At 41.4% G+C, this 15197-nt stretch overlaps 1 protein-coding gene across 1 annotated transcript; it reads left to right on the top strand.

Moving 5' to 3' along the window:
- Positions 1–1946: 1946 nt before the first annotated feature.
- nkpd1 (NTPase, KAP family P-loop domain containing 1) lies at positions 1947–15013 on the top strand. The gene is made up of 6 exons (XM_084307391.1): positions 1947–2164; positions 5009–5065; positions 6868–6996; positions 9683–10011; positions 10787–12280; positions 13632–15013. Exons 2-6 carry the CDS (start codon positions 5053–5055, stop codon positions 13911–13913), a joined length of 2247 nt encoding a protein of 748 aa, XP_084163517.1. The 5' UTR covers positions 1947–2164; positions 5009–5052; the 3' UTR covers positions 13914–15013.
- Positions 15014–15197: the final 184 nt, after the last annotated feature.

Below are 15197 nucleotides of genomic sequence, written 5' to 3'. Positions count from 1 at the left end.
GTCATCTGAAAATGTGCTGATTTGTGATGTCAGAGAGACACCGCTGCATGATAATCAGCTGAGTTTCCACACAGTTCCCACTGTGGTTGGAGCCCAGGCTCAAAACGCTTAAGATCTTGAGGTAGAAAAATGCTGTTTTTGATTACTTGATTAGAAATACAAAACAATGAATTAAAAAAAAAAAAAATTACAGAGGTGTTCCATAAACCCACAGGAATTGTGTAAAAGTGCCCAAATAGTGAAAGAAATAGTAAAATAGTTCCCCTTTAAATAAAAGTTGTGAAAATGTGGTTGCGTGTTGTGTCAAGTGTACATATATTCATAGCACGGGGAGGCGCCGTGGCAGTCCGGCCCCTGGCCCCTTGGGTTTCTGACAATGTGGCCCCCTGAACAATTTAGTTGAATAGCCCTGGTCTAGCGGTAAGAGCACTCGCCCACGACCACAATTGTTGGTTTGACTCCCAGTCGCAGTCAATCAATCAATCAATCAATCAATCAATCAATCAGATTTATTTATATAGCACATTTAACATGACACGTGTCAACCAAAGTGCTGTACAGAGGGTAGATACACATAGATACATATTGACAACAATCACACGTTTTATGGGAGGGCACACAGGCAAACACATAGGAAAACAGGGCATGAGTCAGTGAACGGGAAAGGCTAGTAGGTAGAAGTGGGTTTTGAGCCTAGATTTGTAGGCATCTATCAAGGGGGCAAGCCTAATGGAGGTGGGGATGCTGTTCCACAATTCAGGGGCTGCGACAGCAAAGGCACGGCAGTGTTTGTTTTGGACTTTTTTTTTTAAAGATAAATTTTTTGGCGTTTTATCGCTTTATTTCTACTGGGCAGTGCAGTAGGGAGAGACAGAGGAGGAATGGGAGACAGAGTGGGGGGAAGACATTCGGCAAATAACGGCGGCTTCGGGAGTCGAACCCGGGTCGGCCGTGTCGCGGCTGAGCGCGATATGTGGTTCGCCACTGGGGCGCCCCTTGTTTTGGACTTTTGACGATATTAAACGTAAATATATTACTTATGGCTATGACATAACATGTTTCCTGTGGTCGATTAGTACTTTATTTACGTTTTCTGATGAGACTGTGTTGCATCCCCATACACACACACACACACAAACGAAAGTCATTATTTGTATTTATTATTATTAATGTTATTATCACTGATATAATATACTGCCATTCCACTATTTCTATTATCTTCTACTCTATTATTACTACTATTTATATTATTATCTTTGTGTGTGTGTGTTGCTAGTGAACAATACCACTTACCCTTAGCTGCCAGAGTTGTACCCTTCCTGCTGACTTGTTGTGCACAACTTGTAAGTGGCTTTGGATAAAAGCGTCAGCTAAACGACTAAATGTAAATGTCTCTGTGATAAATATGTATTAAAAAGTACCAGAAATCCTACACGAGTCAACGCAAGATTACAATAACACTACGTTGACATTGAGAGACCCGTACAGTGATTCACAGCCTATGAAACGGAGCCGTAATCAATCCTGCTCTCAGAGGAAACGGGCCTCAGGACAGCATGCTGCCATGGCAACGCGTGTCAGGACAGGCCAGTCAGAACAGCACAATCATTCTCTACCGTAAAAGGCTTTCCCAAGAATGAATTATGCAGACCCTGGCTTCCGCCCCCAGAGGGGGTCTACTTCCTCATTCCTTTGTGGCGTACTTTGTGCTTTAAAGTGTGTTATTATTTTTGTTATTTATCCTAGAAATTAAAAGACTAGACATGTGATGTGAGGAGCTGTCGTACGGAACTGGTTTTTCAAGTGTTAATTGCCTTCAGCGATCCAGTTCACGCTGTGAATAAAGAGGAGCCAGACCCGGGAGGTCTCAGCACTTCAGACGGCATGTGGGATCACCAGGTGGGATCACATGCGTGACTGACTTCACTTCCTGGGAAGGAGTCCCACCTACAGTCGTCTGGCAACCAATGACCTTTGTTCTCTCTCTGCTATCAGTAGTATTGTAAAGTTTTACAGCACCTGAGTCTCGGAGGTGTAAATTTCACAATCATTTAGCGGTTAGGACTGTAACCCGCAGCTTCCTCTTCTCAATGTTTAGATCTCTTTCTAACAGCGAGGGGAGATTTCATTCATGAGCCAGCAGGACCACGCTGAAAGTTAACAGGTACGTCTGCACATTCACGTTACCAGGAATGCCCTTGCTCCAAAGTCATGTTGTTGTTAGAGACACAGGCGCGTGTGTCAAACACCTTGGATCTAGCCGAGGCACACACCCACTATAGTGACCTAGGTCTGTGAAGAGCCTTTGTGGTCTTTATGTGGGATTTGAAGGGTGCAATCTGTAGTAAAAAAACAAACGCGTTGCCCCACTCGTGACAAGAATAGAACACCATGGGATTGGTGTAAAACACCAAGAGTTTAGAATGCATGAGCCGACTAAACCTGAGCCTTTGATTAATGTAATTTGATGCTGTAAAGGTTTTGTTTTCATTTGTAAAGTTTATATATATATATTTCTTTGTTTAACCAGGGAAATCCCATTGGGATCCCACAGGTTAAGACAGGCAGCAGCATAAAGATTTCAAAACATTGACATCCTAAAGGAATCTGCCTCTAATTCTTTCATTTTTGGATTTGAAAGAATTCAGCTAGATTAATTCATTGAGTTTTAAGACATTCTGCAATGTATTCCGAGCCGAGGGTGCAGTGCAGGCAATTCCAATTTCCGCACGGGCACTTGGGACAGACGGCATGGAGAGGTCCTGAGAAGGCTTGTAAACATTGGCTGAAAATAAATCTGTATTTTAAGTTATGATAAGTTATGAAAAAAGACTTATTTGCAAGTCAAACTTCAACGTCTACAGTATGTGCAGTGCACAGTACAGCCAGGATACATACTGTACGACCAAACTTTAAACTTGAAATACAATGTTGGGGAGTGGTTCAAAGGAATTTGTCAACTTCTTTCTAAATGTAATTCAACTAGATCCAAACTACATTTCAGAAAATGCTGAGAGGCCAGGCAGGCAGCTACTGTATATGAGGCCACAACTGAACTGACAGAGTATTTTACAGATCAGGCCTGAGGGTGTTGAGCAGCTTGAATCAGATGAGTGGAAACAAACAACGATACAAACAGTTTAAAAGTTTAGTTTGCTGGTATTGGCTGGAAAACTATCTTACGTATGAAAAGTACATGACCAAAATAGTTAACTACTAAACTATACTAAGATTTCTATTTAGTTAAACTACCACCAAACTACTGCAAAACTTGTAATTGAACCACATTTTGTTAAAAGATAGAAAAGCATGTTTCATAGTTAAAGGTTGTTGTGGAATATTCAAATGAGCCAAACAGTTCTGAAGGTGTATAAATTCAGATCGAGTCAATTTGTATAAAAAATATAGAACATAGTTTATTTCTGTTCCCATGGCCATAGAAAAAGTGATCAGTTTATCATCAGAGACACACGAGCGTCTGACCAGAAAGTGAGGGGGGGTAGGGGGGGTAGTCTTACCCCAAAAATCAGATAGTTAGAAAAAGCCTTGTTTATGACCGGTAAAGTAAGCCACTCTGATCGTTACATAAACATGTTTCACGTTCGGTAAAATAGACATAGGGGGTCCTTACCTTAGCCGGAAGGTAATCCAAAAAGAATAATTCCAATGATCCCATCGGCTTACTCATTTATATGTAATTACACGTGTTTACGGGACACTATAGGTTTTGAGGCGATCAGATCTGCTAGCGATTGCTTTGGAAGAGCTCCTCCCCCACAGAGCGAGCCTCGATAGTCCGGTGCATTCATTGACTATCCTGTTGCCTTTCTATCCACCTAGCCACCTAGTGATATTTGATCGGCATTGCAATTCCAACGTATACAAACGACCCAGGGACGGCTAGAATGATCCGGATGATGATTTAGAACGGGGATCAGAGGAAAAATATCAAAGGATCTAAAAATGTAATATTACGTGTGTGGCGCTCAACCGCTGGCGAGCAAACACGTAATATTACGTGGTTGGCGCAGAATGAGTTAACCAGGCAGGTCAATTAAGAACAAATTCGTATTCACAATGACGGCCTGGTGAGAGGACAAAAGGGCCTCTTGAAGGTTAACAGGGAAAGGATACATACATCCATCACAGAGGTAAGGGAAATAATTAAAACACGCACCACAAAATTACAAGGTATGTAATATGAAGCAGAACAGACAATTTGCATGTCAGTTAAAGGACTGAGTGACAGTTGCAGGTGTGTGTAAACAACTCTGCGATAGACTGGGGATCCATTTGTTTTTGCATCTCATTCCAACTGCTGGGAGTAGCACACTGGAAGGAGGTTTGACCAAAGAAAGTGTTAACACAGGGAACATCTAGTGAAATATGGTGAGCAGCTCTGGTGTTATAGGGAGTAATGACAATTTGTTTGTTTGTCTGTCTGCCTATCCATCCCTGAGTCCACCCCTAAGTCAAGTCATTGTGCATCCTACCCGAGCTGGATATACCTTTTCAGTAGAATTGCATTGCTAGGGGACAGCTTGGGCTCAAGGTAATTTCCTTTTTTGAGCTGTTGTTATAGTCGATGCCAGATCACACCAGGTCACTGTTGTTATAGTCGATGCCAGATCACACCAGGTCACTGTTGTCATGGTCGATGCCAGGTCACAGCGGGTCATCTGTGATTTATTGGAGGTCGTCACATTTTGGCAAGTTGCAAATCCGCAGGTCGTCATAATTTTCACCATAAAAGTTGTTTATAATCTTAACCTTAACCACTCTTGCTACAAATTGAAGGTAAATGTAAAAACGTTGTTCCATGCCATGGCAATTACAAAGTTATATCAGCAAACACCATGAAAGAAAACGGACCCCGGTCCATTCAGAATGTTTCTGTTATAAGCTGCAACACAACAACTCTCACTCTCCTCTCTACTTAAGTGGAGCCGCTGTGCCTCATACAAGCAGCTCTTTCTCTCCTCAAATCTTGTGTAATTTTCCTCCACAGGCCACACAAAGGGAGGGATTTCCATTATCTTTGACACGGTTATAATGCTCACAAAAGGTAAGGTATCCTGAAAATATGAGTAGGAACGGCGTCTCTTTTTTCTCCGTTTCTTCCCTGGTGAAGGACTGGTTCGGCTGAACTTATCATGAACTTCACCTAAAGTTATTTATGAACACCACTTATACCTACCTACTGCTTTCACCGTCTACAACTGCCCTACACTGTAATCATAGTAATCATAATAATCATAACTATCTACCTCATACTATAGTCTATCCATATAACTCTGTATGTAGAGTTATATGTATATATAATAGTACTGTATATACATTTTTATTTACTGCACATATATACTGTATATATTTACTGTATATATATGTCTGAATACACCTGCATATAACCCATATAACTCATGTACATACCGTATATTCATTCTTACTGTATATATCGTATCTATCCACATCTGTCACGGATGGACGTACTGAACCCAAAATGCAGAACACAGACAATGCAGACAGGTCTTGGTATAACCCAAATAACGGCTAAATTTATAAGAATGGTCGAGTATACAGGCAGGTGTAGGTCATCGACGAAGGGGGTACTCATACAGTCCAGGGTTTATGTGGCGCAGGGTAGTCAGACAAGCGGGGGGTCGTAGAGGGGACAAGGTTCTCAGACAGTCCAGGGAGTAGGCGAGTAGAAGGGTAGTCAGACAAGCGAGGGGTCGTAGACGGGATCAGGTTCTCAGACAGTCCAGGGAGTAAGCGAGGAGAAGAGTAGTCAGGCAGGCGGAGGTCATACCTGTAGTGTACATACCTGCATATATCCTTTTACATATCTGTTTATACTATATCTACATCTGTACATATCCCTTACCTACTCTTACTAGTTACGCTGCTGGCCAGTATGACATACTACCATAGTGTCGTTATACCTGTATCCCTGTACATAATAATACTACAATTGAATTAGTTTAATGCAGTTTAATCACCTGTACATTGTATATTACTATTGCACTCTGTACTGTTACATTTGCACTCTGGTTGGATGCCAAACCTCTTTTCATTGTATTGTACTTGTGCTGTATAATGACAATACATTTGAATATAATCAAATATAATCTAATATAAACCCTTACCTTAACCTCAACTCTAACCTAAAACAGAGGTGAGAGAAAACGTTTGCTGGGCGTGTGGGGAAAAGACGATGCATAGGAATTGTCTATTTCCCTTCAGGTTTGGTGTACTCAGGTATTGTGTACATAATTTATCTCAGTGTTTGAAAGTGAAACACTGTCACAGAAAGAACCACGGACCTGTTTGCATAATGATCTGACAGTTCTGCATCGCTGAGGTGGAATAGCATATTGAACGGTCCATTGTTATCCCCTCTGAATACCCCTAGTGGCAATATGTACCTTTTTATGTTCGTTTTGAATATGCATTATAAAAAAAAAAAAAAAAAAGGATCCTTTAAACACAGGGTATCTGCAGGGTATTAAAAAGTCTTTAAAAGTCTTACATTTAATTTGCACAGGTATTACATTTTTGGGGGGGGCAACCCAGTTGTTGGGAGATGAAATAAATAATATTAAATATATATTAAATGTTTTTGTATTGATAGCGTTGTAATTTGCAGGGCTACTCCGAGCTTGGTGAGTCTGACTTGTATGGAACACACAAGAATTTAAATTGGCGCAATTTAAGTGCAGCCGCCAGTTCAGTGACACTGTTGTTTTTCTTTGCTAGTATGGTCGTGAACTTGATATTAAAACGATCTTAAAAAGTCTTAAACCTAAATCAGATATCCTGAAATAGGTTTGTCAAACACTAACCCATGCTGTTTCTTTGATATTGCAGATCTGCCTTCAGATAATGTATATGCTTATGCTCTGTCCAAGACCCTTACGAGAGTTTCCTCACCTGCGACAGTGGGACTCTACTCTTCATGTCAAAATCGGATCAATATGATCCTCAGACATATAGAAGGTATGTACCTCAGTATCTGTACAGTGGAGTTAGTAGCCCTGCCTGAAGCCTGAGCCTAATATTCTAATATTCCCCTCCAATTTGGGGACCCTGCTGTCACTAATTAATAATTTATTCAAATGTAGCCAAGAGTAAAGACCCTAACCCTATCAAAACCGCAGTAAACGTGTATATTTTCAGCACTATGTTTGTTTACCAATGATTTCACGTGTTTTAAGTGAAATATGAGTTTAAAGAATTCTCTGTGCATTCCATCAGAAACCGGTGGATATAGACCACTGCACTTCCGCGTTACATTGAGCTCATGGAGGAGAGAGCGGGGGGAGAAAATTAATGCATGTGGATGAGAGCCTTGACATTAAGTTGTTGTAGCTACGGCTGTGGGGGTGCTGGAGACATGATCCAATAGACTTTTATATGCCTGAGTCTCCTGAACACGGAGCGACCAATCCCAAGTCGATCGGTACTTTCTCAGCCGAGCTATAGTCAGTTTTCCGCACATACTCCCGAACAACGCATGCGCAGATTACCCACTGAGTATCTGGATTGTCCAGAGATCTGGGTTCATCAATCTGCGCATGCGTAGTTCGGGAGTAGGTGCGAAAAAGAAAAACTATAGCTCGGCCCAGAAAGTGCTATTGGATCATGTCTCCAGCTACAACCACTTAATGTCAATGAATGAATGAATGAAAACTTTATTTAACAGATTGTAGAATGGGTACAATACAGTACGGCTCAATACACACAATTGTTAAGGGGATGCAGACCATAGAAAGACGTTTGTCTTGTTTACATCAGGCCAGGGTCCCCCATTTTCAATTCATAATTCAAGGCTTTCATCCACCTTCATTCATTTTCTCCCCCCGCCCTCTCTCCCATGATTTCAGAATACCGGATATGCAGTCAAACGTGTGTGTAGTCCTATTACAGAGAAGACCCGGGGCTTTCGAATTTCATAAAACTACACTACCCAGCTCACGCCAGCCCCTGTCAAACTTTGAGCCGTCTAGCGTGAAATTCTTTTTCAACATTATTTTTTTAATTATGTCTCACGGGTTAAACAAACCTGAACGGTATTGCCATAAAACAGAATGTAGTTTGTTTCTTTACCTTTCTGTGAACGTCTAGAAAAAAAACGAGTCTCAATTGGATGAAAGATGGCGGAGCATTTTGTATTATAAAAAAGTTACTGTACTTACAGTAGATTTCATTCACGATCTTTGCTGCCCTAAATTGTAATTGAAATTGAAACTCAATTAATCGGCCAGCCCTAACATACAGTATGAGACTTTTTTTTTTTTTATATATATATTTTCCTCCAAGCACAGGCAGACACAAGAGAGAAAGACTTTCGTTTTGTTTACATCAGGGTCCCCCATTTTCAATTCATCGTAACATATATGACATACATGACATACAGATAGACAGTACTGCTACATCTATACATTTATGACATACCAGATTTGCAAATACAGTACCGTTTGTGATATGAAAAGAGTCTATAAAGAGTATATACATTTGACGTAGAAACTGTACATTGGAGGAGGTTGGGTAGGTGGGGGGGGGGTACTGTACATTGGAGGTGGGTGGGGGGGGGGGGTTGGGTAGGAGTGGGGGGGGGGGGGGTTGGGTAGGAGGGGTGGGTGGGGAACACTGTACAACTGTACAAGCTTATACTGTACATAACTTGGAGCTGAGACTTAAACATTTTATAATTATTACTTGTAGTAAATTAAATATGCAACTTAAATACTTTCTCAAATTATTACATTAGGCATAGAAAACGTAAAGAACATAAATTATGTAAACCATATAACGGCAACAGTTACAAGAGAGAACTTGAACTGTGCTTTGTGATCAATAAGTCATAACCAAAAGATCCCAAGGTACGCTGATTTACAAAAATATATATGATATATGGGCTCAGCACCTATGGGTTTAAACTCAGCTTTCTTCAGGCCATATAAAAATGAGTGACAGCCAATAAACGAAATAATAGGATACGAAATACCCCAGACAGGCTTAGTGCTGTATCTAGGAAATCTGACGCAGGAAAATATACAGGGGGAAGACAAATATCCGATAAAGATACTACTAGTGGCAACCAGGAAAGCAATAACCAGACTGTGGTACAAGGAAGATCCACCGACTAAGGACCAATGGGTAGGAATAGTACAGGAGATACAAGAAATGGAGAGAATAACACATATGCTGAGGCTACAGGAGGAGAAATTTAAATCAAGATGGGAAAAATGGGAAGACTATAAGACAATTAGGAACGACACCACAGAAGAAGGACAGGAACTAAGAAAAGAAACTGAAATGTAAATACTCAATGTACTGAGGACCCCATGCCACTATATGTTTACTTTTATTTATTATTTATGTTTTTTTTTTTTTTTTTTACTTGATTTAGATGTTATTTTCTTATAATTTTGTCTGTCAATTGTAATGTTGTTGATGTCGATGTTTGTAAGTTAAAAAAAAATTGCCAATAAAAATGTAAGTAATAAAAAATTGTGACAGCTCTCAGATATACCAAAGCTGCCAGGCAGTCAGAGTAGCACTAGATTCACACACATATATAAATAAATGTCAACGTATCTTGTCATCTGTCCTTCATCAATTAATTGCATTAATTCTGTTCATCCTAAAGTAAACGCCATCGCTCTCTGTGTCTCCATAGTGTACATGGATCAGGAAGCTCTGAGGAGGGAGCATAGATACAAAGGGAGATTAAAGCCTCGCTCCGCTAAACCCTCCTTCACGGGCCTCCTGGCTCTCATCGGCAGGCTGCTCTTCTACAGGCCCGTTTGGACCGAGGAGAACCGACAGCGGCAGAGCGTCCGGTTCGTCTACGTGCGCTTCAGCGCCTGGCATTTTGCCGGCAGTGACCTGCTGTGGGCGGGGCTGGCGATACGCCTGTGTCAAGCCATGCAGGAGAACTTTGGCAAACTCCAACTGGGACTCTACCGCGTGGCGCAGCATGACGAAGAGGAGGAAGTCCGCAAGAAGGTTTTGTTCTTGAGATCTTTCTACACAACACTTGCCATTCTCTCTTCACTCAGGAAATTGTATAATATCACATGTCACAATCTCATCAGAAAATGTAAATAAAGTACTAATCGACCACAGGATTGTAATACGTGTACGTTATGTTATAGCCATAAGTAATATGTGTACGCGTTGCATAAGTCATATATTTATGTTTTGTATCAGCAAAAGTTCAAAACAAACAACACAACAATGATTGTGGTCTCAGGTGAGTGCTCTCACCACTAGACTAAGACACCCACCCACCCTGATACAAACACAGCAATACTATGATGATGGTTACAGTTAAGGTTAGTTTTAATGTTTGCTTAACAGTTATGGTTAAGATATGAAGTTAGGGTTAAGGTTAGGGTTCAAAGGTTATGGTTAGTTTAAGGTAACAGTGTGGTTAAGGTTATGGTTAGGGTGAGGCTATCAGAAAAGTGTGTCTTGGTAGTCTTGAGGTAAAGGCACATGCCTCTCATGCAAGCTCCCCGTTTTTCTGAAAACGTTAAAAGCTAAAAGAAATTGAATATGTAATATTATGTACTTTTTTGTAATATGTACACATTGTACACTTTCGATCAAATATGTAAATATACTACTTATGGCTATACCATAACATACAACATGTACCTTTTTTCCTGTGGTCGATTTACATATTTTAAGCGAGATCAAGCTGATAATGTTCACCTATAAAGTGCATAAGCTTGTTTTCTTTTTTCTCTTTTTTTTGTTGGAAATTAATTCATGTCAGATTGTGGAGGACGGTCTGAATGAGTGGAGGTCCAAGAAGCTCTGCTGCTGCCCTCTGTGGCTCCTCTTCCTCACCGTCCTTCTGGGAACTCTGGTCCTCGTGGTCCTCCTGGTGGTGCTCGGCTTCCCCGAGACAAAGGTGGAGACGGGTGATGGAGGGGGAGACAAACCAGGAAAGGGCCAGTTACCTGTGCTGGAGGGCCTAGCCATCGCTGCGATAGGAGTCCCAGCGGCGGGCGTGATGAGGTTCATCTTCATGATGGGCAAGAACCTCATCTTCAGCCAGGACATCAAGATCCGCAGCGGGATGGACAACGAGCGAGTCAGCAAGCAGCTGGGCTTCATGAACGAGGTGAGGAAGGAGATATGGCTTCTGTCCAGCTTCATCCATTTCATGGAGGTGTTTGAGAGGAGGAGGATTCGCGTGGTGCTGAAGATCACCAACCTGGACCGATGCTCCCCCAAGAAGATCGTCGGAGTCCTAGACGCGATCAACATCCTGCTTTCGGACGAGGACAGTCCCTTCATCTCCCTGTTGGCGGTTAACCCCGAGGTGCTCGTCCAGCAGGTGGACTTTGCGGATGGCTGCTTCAGTAAGGAGGACAGAGCGTATGCGTTCTTGAACCGCATCGTCACTCTGGCCTTCACCATCCCGCCACTGTGCGATGCGTCGAAACGCAAGGTGTTCTACAATCTCATCAGTGGCCAATCAGAAATCACCGGGGACATGAGGATGAAGGAGGATAAGCAGAGGACTAAGGGTAGCGCGCCTTCATCACAGGATCACCTTTCCGTGGAGATTACGCAAACAACGAAGGAGTGGGGCATTCCGCTGCTAGATGAAAAACACATCAAAGAAACAACAGCGAAACTGGAACTGGAGGAGGAGGTAGAGAAGCTGATTGACTCCGCCTTTGAGAGCGTTCTGGTCAGCGACAGAGGGAATCTTAACAGCTACATGTCAGACGATGCCATGTCGATGAGGAGGGTGATCAACTCCATCCGGGTGACTATGGTGCTAATGGAGGCCTTAAAGGCGGAGATTCCCCCACCAGAGCAAATCGCGGCCTGGGTGGTGTTGGTTAACCACTGGCCCTGCCGCCTCAGCTGGATCCTCCAGTGTTTGGAAGACGATCAACAGAGGGCAGAAATCGACGACAACGGCGTGAATGCGATGGCGACCGATAATTCCAAGACTCTTTGGGAAATCTTCAGCGAGTCCAGAGCGGAACTCCATGTGATGAGGGAACAGATAGAGGACATCCTCGATCAGGACGGAGATCCTGAAATGTTTGAGATGTTCCTCAAAGTGGACTTTCGATTCATGGTGAAGGACGCAGAGAAGTTTCAACTTGTCACAGTCAACCTTGACCACTCGATCAGGAAGGAGCTGGGTCATATCAGAGGTACATCCAGACTGAAGGATTCTGGTTGGATGAGGAACCTGCCAATCAGGACAATCGTCAATATGAGCACAGAGGACATCTGTAAAGAGGTATGAGGAACCTGTTTTTATATTCATGTGGATGTTCATAAGAGTCCTTATCATCTATATAATTTGTGTTATCAGGCAGCAGTGTCTAAATAGTAGTTAGTATATGTAATGGGGAAGCCCGTGGGTTTGTCCACAGTCACGGAAACAGGGGTGTTGACGAGTGACTGTGGCATTGCGGGCTGGTAAGTTAAACTCACTTCCTCATAACAGGGTTAACAGATGCATAGGTACGGTAGTTAGGAGTGAATTCACTTCTTAGTGCAGCGGCCTGTGTCGTCGCCCGCGGCGCGGGAGCCCCCTGTTCGACTCCCCCTCGGGACATTAACATTTAACATCAACACAACGCAGACCAATATGATCCGTCACATATACATAGTGTACTCCTGCACTACACTGATACAAGTAGTGACATAGTGTAACATGTACAAGTAGTGACATAGTGTAACATGTACAAGTAGTGACATAGTGTAACATGTACAAGTAGTGACATAGTGTAACATTTACAAGTAGTGACATAGTGTAACATGTACAAGTAGTGACATAGTGTAACATGTACAAGTACTGACATAGTGTAGCATGTACAAGTACTGACATAGTGTAACATGTACAAGTACTGACATAGTATAACATGTACAAGTACTGACATAGTGTAGCATGTACAAGTAGTGACATAGTGTAACATGTACAAGTAGTGACATAGTGTAACATGTACAAGTACTGACATAGTGTAGCATGTACAAGTAGTGACATAGTGTAACATGTACAAGTAGTGACATAGTGTAGCATGTACAAGTAGTGACATAGTGTAACATGTACAAGTAGTGACATAGTGTAACATGTACAAGTAGTGACATAGTGTAGCATGTACAAGTAGTGACATAGTGTAACATGTACAAGTAGTGACATAGTGTAACATGTACAAGTACTGACATAGTGTAGCATGTACAAGTAGTGACATAATGTAACATTGCACTGAGAGTGTAACACTCAAGTTTGACACTATTTGACTAACAATGTCACTTACCCTTAGCTGCCAGTGATGTACCCTTCCTGCTGACTTGTTATTCACAATTTGTAAGTCGCTTTGGATAAAAGCATCAGCTAAATGACTAAATGTAAAATGTAAAATGTAAATATATATTTTTTCAGATTCTAATGACATTTTTATATTGAAATGAATTCTGACAGCCCTACATGTACAGTATGTAGAAATATGACATGAAGTATGTCAGTATGTTGTTATCCATGTGTGTAGACCTTCACTGTAAAGTAAAAATAAAAAAATCATTCTTATCAAAGATGATAGACTAGAACACGTTTCTACTCTATTATATTCTCTCTTAATCCCCAGCTGGAGAGGCTGAACTTCCCTGACAAGTATGCCGACGTCGTAAGGAGCAATGACCTCAGCGGCCAGGCATTGGTCTTCGGCGATAAGGACGACCTCAAACTGCTCCTTCAGATGACCTTCGGCGAGTGGTCGATGTTCAGGCTGCATTTCCTGGGTTTCTCCCCACGTCACCGCCTGCAAAATAAGACTTCACAACTGAACCCTAGAAATCTACTGTCCACATATCGCCACCTCGTCCCCCGACATCATCACTCATCTACGCTCAGCCTCACCTTCAACTGAACCTGTTCTTCAAGGACATGTCTACATATTGAACCCTCGCTCTGAAGAACCGTGTAACTTTTGCACCGTCTTTAACTATGAATGAACACAACACTCTAACGTACCATCTTTAGATAATAAAGTACTCAGCAGCCTCTACTGTTTTTAACTATGTATGAACACAACACTCTAACTTACCATAGTTAGATAATAAAGTACTCATCCTCTATTGTCTTTAACTATGAATGAACACAACACTCAAACTTACCATCTTTAGATAATAAAGTACCCAACCTCTACTGTTTTTAACTATGAATTAATACAACACTCTAACTTACCATCTTTAGATAATAAAGTACTCAACCTCTACTGTCTTTAACCTTGTATGAACACAACTCTAACTTACCATCTTTAGACAATAAAGTACTCAACCTCTACTGTCTTTAACTATGAATGAATACAACACTCTAACTTACCATCTTTAGATAATAAAGTACTCAGCCTCTACCATCTTAAAGCCTTTAAAACAATTGTTTTAGCTTCCGCATGGCAGTATAAAGTAGGCTACAGTTAGTATGGACAGTACTTACATGTAGAATTGTATAGGCTATACACTGAACAGAATTCCGACAGCGTGTTTCTTGGCTCGAGACATACAGTATCACTGCCTGCCTGCCCCCATCAGAGTCCATGATGTATGCAGCCTGTTTCACATTTTTCTGACCTCAATATGCCTGAGCACAAGGAACTCAGAGACCATTGGGAAGGTTTTAGAGATTCCAAGATGTCTTCAATGCTAGATGACACAAAAGTATATGTATCAAGGAACCAATGGCCATGTGAGCATGGAATAGCAACAAGCCGGGCTGGTACTGAGATACTAGGACCATTTATGTGGATGGCAGTGGTAAAAAAAAGAAAAAGGAATTATTCTTTGACACAATACAAATCAATGAACCGGAAATTGTTATCTTTTCATAACGAAGCTATGTTAGATTGGCAGAATCTGTGAACGGTTAAAAATCTGTTAAAAACTGTACTGTAAAGTTTTGTATTCTTGTGTTATGTGATGCACCTTGTTTTAATAATTTTGTTATGTGATGTACTTTGTTTTAATTATTTTGTCATGTGAAGCACTTTGCAACATTGTTGAAAGATGTGGTATATAAATGTTTTCAAAATGCACATATTTGCTCCCTCTGTCTTGCATTTCTATATTATGTTAATGTTACTACGTTTATCTTGTGAAAACAGATGTAATATCACACTGGCTCATTTTTACTGTTGGCACACCAAAGTGTTGTC

The sequence above is a fragment of the Notolepis coatsorum genome (genome assembly GCF_963971535.1).
Source record: "Notolepis coatsorum genome assembly, chromosome: 2".
Taxonomy (NCBI): domain Eukaryota; kingdom Metazoa; phylum Chordata; class Actinopteri; order Aulopiformes; family Paralepididae; genus Notolepis; species Notolepis coatsorum.
This window is presented reverse-complemented; position numbering and strand designations above follow the sequence as displayed.

Excerpts from the sequence above, each read along its gene's own strand:
- nkpd1 (XM_084307391.1), top strand. Across the intron at positions 6,997-9,682 it reads GATCCTCAGACATATAGAAG|TGTACATGGATCAGGAAGCT; the intron begins GTATGTACCTCA and ends GTGTCTCCATAG. Across the intron at positions 12,281-13,631 it reads CAGAGGACATCTGTAAAGAG|CTGGAGAGGCTGAACTTCCC; the intron begins GTATGAGGAACC and ends CTTAATCCCCAG.